This window comes from Apis dorsata, unplaced genomic scaffold (assembly GCF_000469605.1).
Source record: "Apis dorsata unplaced genomic scaffold, Apis dorsata 1.3 scaffold_149, whole genome shotgun sequence".
Lineage (NCBI taxonomy): Eukaryota > Metazoa > Arthropoda > Insecta > Hymenoptera > Apidae > Apis > Apis dorsata.
In genome coordinates, this window is record NW_006263440.1 from 996,888 (window position 1) to 999,565 (window position 2,678).

General features: G+C 47.7%; 1 protein-coding gene across 4 annotated transcripts in view; it reads left to right on the top strand.

Moving 5' to 3' along the window:
- The window catches only part of LOC102676723 (agrin-like), a 340,887-nt gene that overhangs the window by 102,737 nt on the left and 235,472 nt on the right, over window positions 1–2,678 (top strand). For 2 of the 4 annotated variants that reach the window (XM_031509403.1, XM_031509404.1), the window contains exon 3: window positions 287–349. The exons of the other annotated variants lie outside the window; for them this stretch is intronic. In XM_031509403.1, the coding sequence (XP_031365263.1) occupies window positions 287–349 (63 nt within the window). The remainder of the gene's footprint in view (window positions 1–286; window positions 350–2,678) is intronic. 4 annotated transcript variants of the gene reach the window in all.

Genomic DNA, 2,678 nt, shown 5'->3' on the forward strand with positions numbered 1-2,678 from the left:
TAGCGAAAATAGTTTTGGGGGGCGAGATGGCGTTCAACGGAACGGTGAGACATTGCTAACTCGAAGCCGACGGTCGTGGAATAGTTGCAGCTGTTCGATTTTCTTTCGTGGCAATAATAACCGGCTAACTGGCTGATCAACGCGGTGATATATAGGGAAGCGAAGTGAAATTCGATTATAGCGCGAATTTGGACTCGTTCGCGAGCGAAATTCTTCCCGTTTACTCCTAAGAAACGCGTCGATCAACTTCACAACTTGTGCTGAAAGTGGATCTGTCTGCTTCTAGTTGCGGCGCGTAGAAGAGGACAAAGCCGCGTAAGGAGCTCTGGCTTCCGTGGACGGCTCTGGCGTAAGTGACTATACCAGTGGCTTTCCTCTTTTTCAAAGATCGACCAATCGTTACATGGATTAAACGGACAACGAAATATATCCATGTCGTAACGAGACGTGTCGTCTTCGAAAGAAGCATTTTTCTCTTCGGTCGCAGCTCGTAAAGAGAATCAACGGGATCCGAGAAATCAACGTGGCTCGTCTTCGCGCCTGGTCTGCAAACGCTTTATCTTTCCTCCAGGCCGGTTGATTTTTCTATCGCTCCTCGGCAACGCGACGTTTCTTTCTCCCCGAGACGAGATTCTCCGCCCTCGTTCGCCACCCTTTCTCCATTCTCTCTTCGCTTCTTCTCCCCCTCACCACGCCCATCCTGTCGTCGTTTGCATAAAGTGAACTATCCGCGCTTTTAATACACGCAAATGAAGTTACGCTCCGGAACTAATCATATTTGCATGCGGAACGGGCGATCTCCTTTGAGCCCTTGTCGCACTTATTACTACGGTTAAGTCGACGAAGAAACGTTTTACGACGGAAAGACGGCCGGCATGGTAAATGCTCGATCGATCGAAGCGTTTTCGTTTTGTTTTCGATATATATATATAGGAGGTAATTGGCTCGAGATCGGAGTGACCATACTTTTCACCTATATCACTCGTGATTTTTCGTTACGACGATTTACGATACGATATTGATTATCTCGAAGAGAATTTAATATAGAAAAAAAAAAAAAAATTCCCGAAACTTTTCAAATTTTCACGAGAAATTGAGAAATTTCGCCCCAGATTTCCTAGAACGTGCGAAACTTTCGAGGAAGAAGAGGAGGAGGAGGAGAGATACACCGCTCGATTCGTCACGTTCGAGCGCGAGGCGATCAAATAATTCAGATTGGAATCCACGGAATCGCGGCTCGATCGAAAGATTTTCAATTAAGCGAAGGAACAAAGTTTCGTTTTATCGATGATGGCGGTGGTCCTCGCGAGTCGCGCCTCCACGACACGGGATTACGCTATTACACATTAATGAGAGCGGGCCTTCCGCGCACAAGATACGTACGAATGAAAGATAAACGCCATCTCTCCTCCCGAGACACTGTTTGCAGAGCACTCATTGTACGTTACTTGAGAAGTTTCCGCAACTACCGCCGAAACGATATTCTTGCCGGGGCTTGCCGCGGAAACTTTCGATGAAACGTGACATTTTGTCGTTCCTCCGCAATCGTGCTTAATTAATTATCGATCGCCGCCTCCTCCCCCTCTCCGCCACTTGATAAACGCCTCTTCTTATCTCCAATTTCGATTAGCAAACCGAGAGAGAGAGACGAGGGAGGGGAGGAGTTCCGTTCGATTCGAATCAGATTTTTTTTTAAGTTTTCGTCCATCGATCGATCGATTTCGACACCGTGGATCGTTTCGAATTTCCTTGAAATTTGGCCAGTGCGCGCGAATGCAAGGCCAACGTATTTATCCCCCGCCACAACGAACGCCGCATTTCGGTCACGCACGATCGAGTATTATCGTCGTCATTGTCGTCGTGTGTATCGACCGTAGAGGAGCATACGGCTGTAATCGTAATCTGGAACACCGCTTACGGAATATCGCGAACGTTGTGCATCGAGATCGTACACGTCGATAAGGGATAAGCACGCTCTCTAAGGGAACCGTTGAGATCCAACAATCGTCGCGTCGCGAATCCAATTAAAGATTCTCGATCACGGATTATCCTATGCGAGGCTGATTTATATATATATATATATACAGCTCTTTGTATTTTTGTATCGATTAACGTGCGATCTAACACGAATCGAATTCAACCAACAATTTATATCCCAATTTAAGGAAACAAATCCGTTCGCGAGCGATCCCTCCTCCGATTAAACGCTGCTAATAACTAACCGTTACTAACCCTCTTCTTTTCTCTTCTTTCCAGATTCTCTGTAAACTATCATCCCAAAAAAAAAAAAAAAAAAAAAAAGACTAACACGCTTCGCCCAAGCAACTAACAAGCATCGAAATGCGATCGGTCTAGGAAAGCGAAGGAAACTATCGTCCCTCCTCCCCCTGAAGCGAAGGTCGTCGAGTCGAGCGGCACGGGGCGGGTGGTCGCACGGTGCTCGCTCGAGGGCGAATCATGCGAATTCCTGAAAATGCGCAGGACGAGCAGCAACGGTTTGAAGCTCGACCTGACGGAGAACACGCCAGGTAGCTCGTTGTCGAGGCTGCCCAACTTGGTCGAGCATGCGGAGACCTGTCAAGCGTTGTCCACCGGAACCGGTGAGAATTTAAGCAGCAAACTGCCGAACGTGGTCGAAGGCTCGATGGACTATGGTAGCGAGCGTAGATCGTCCCGGT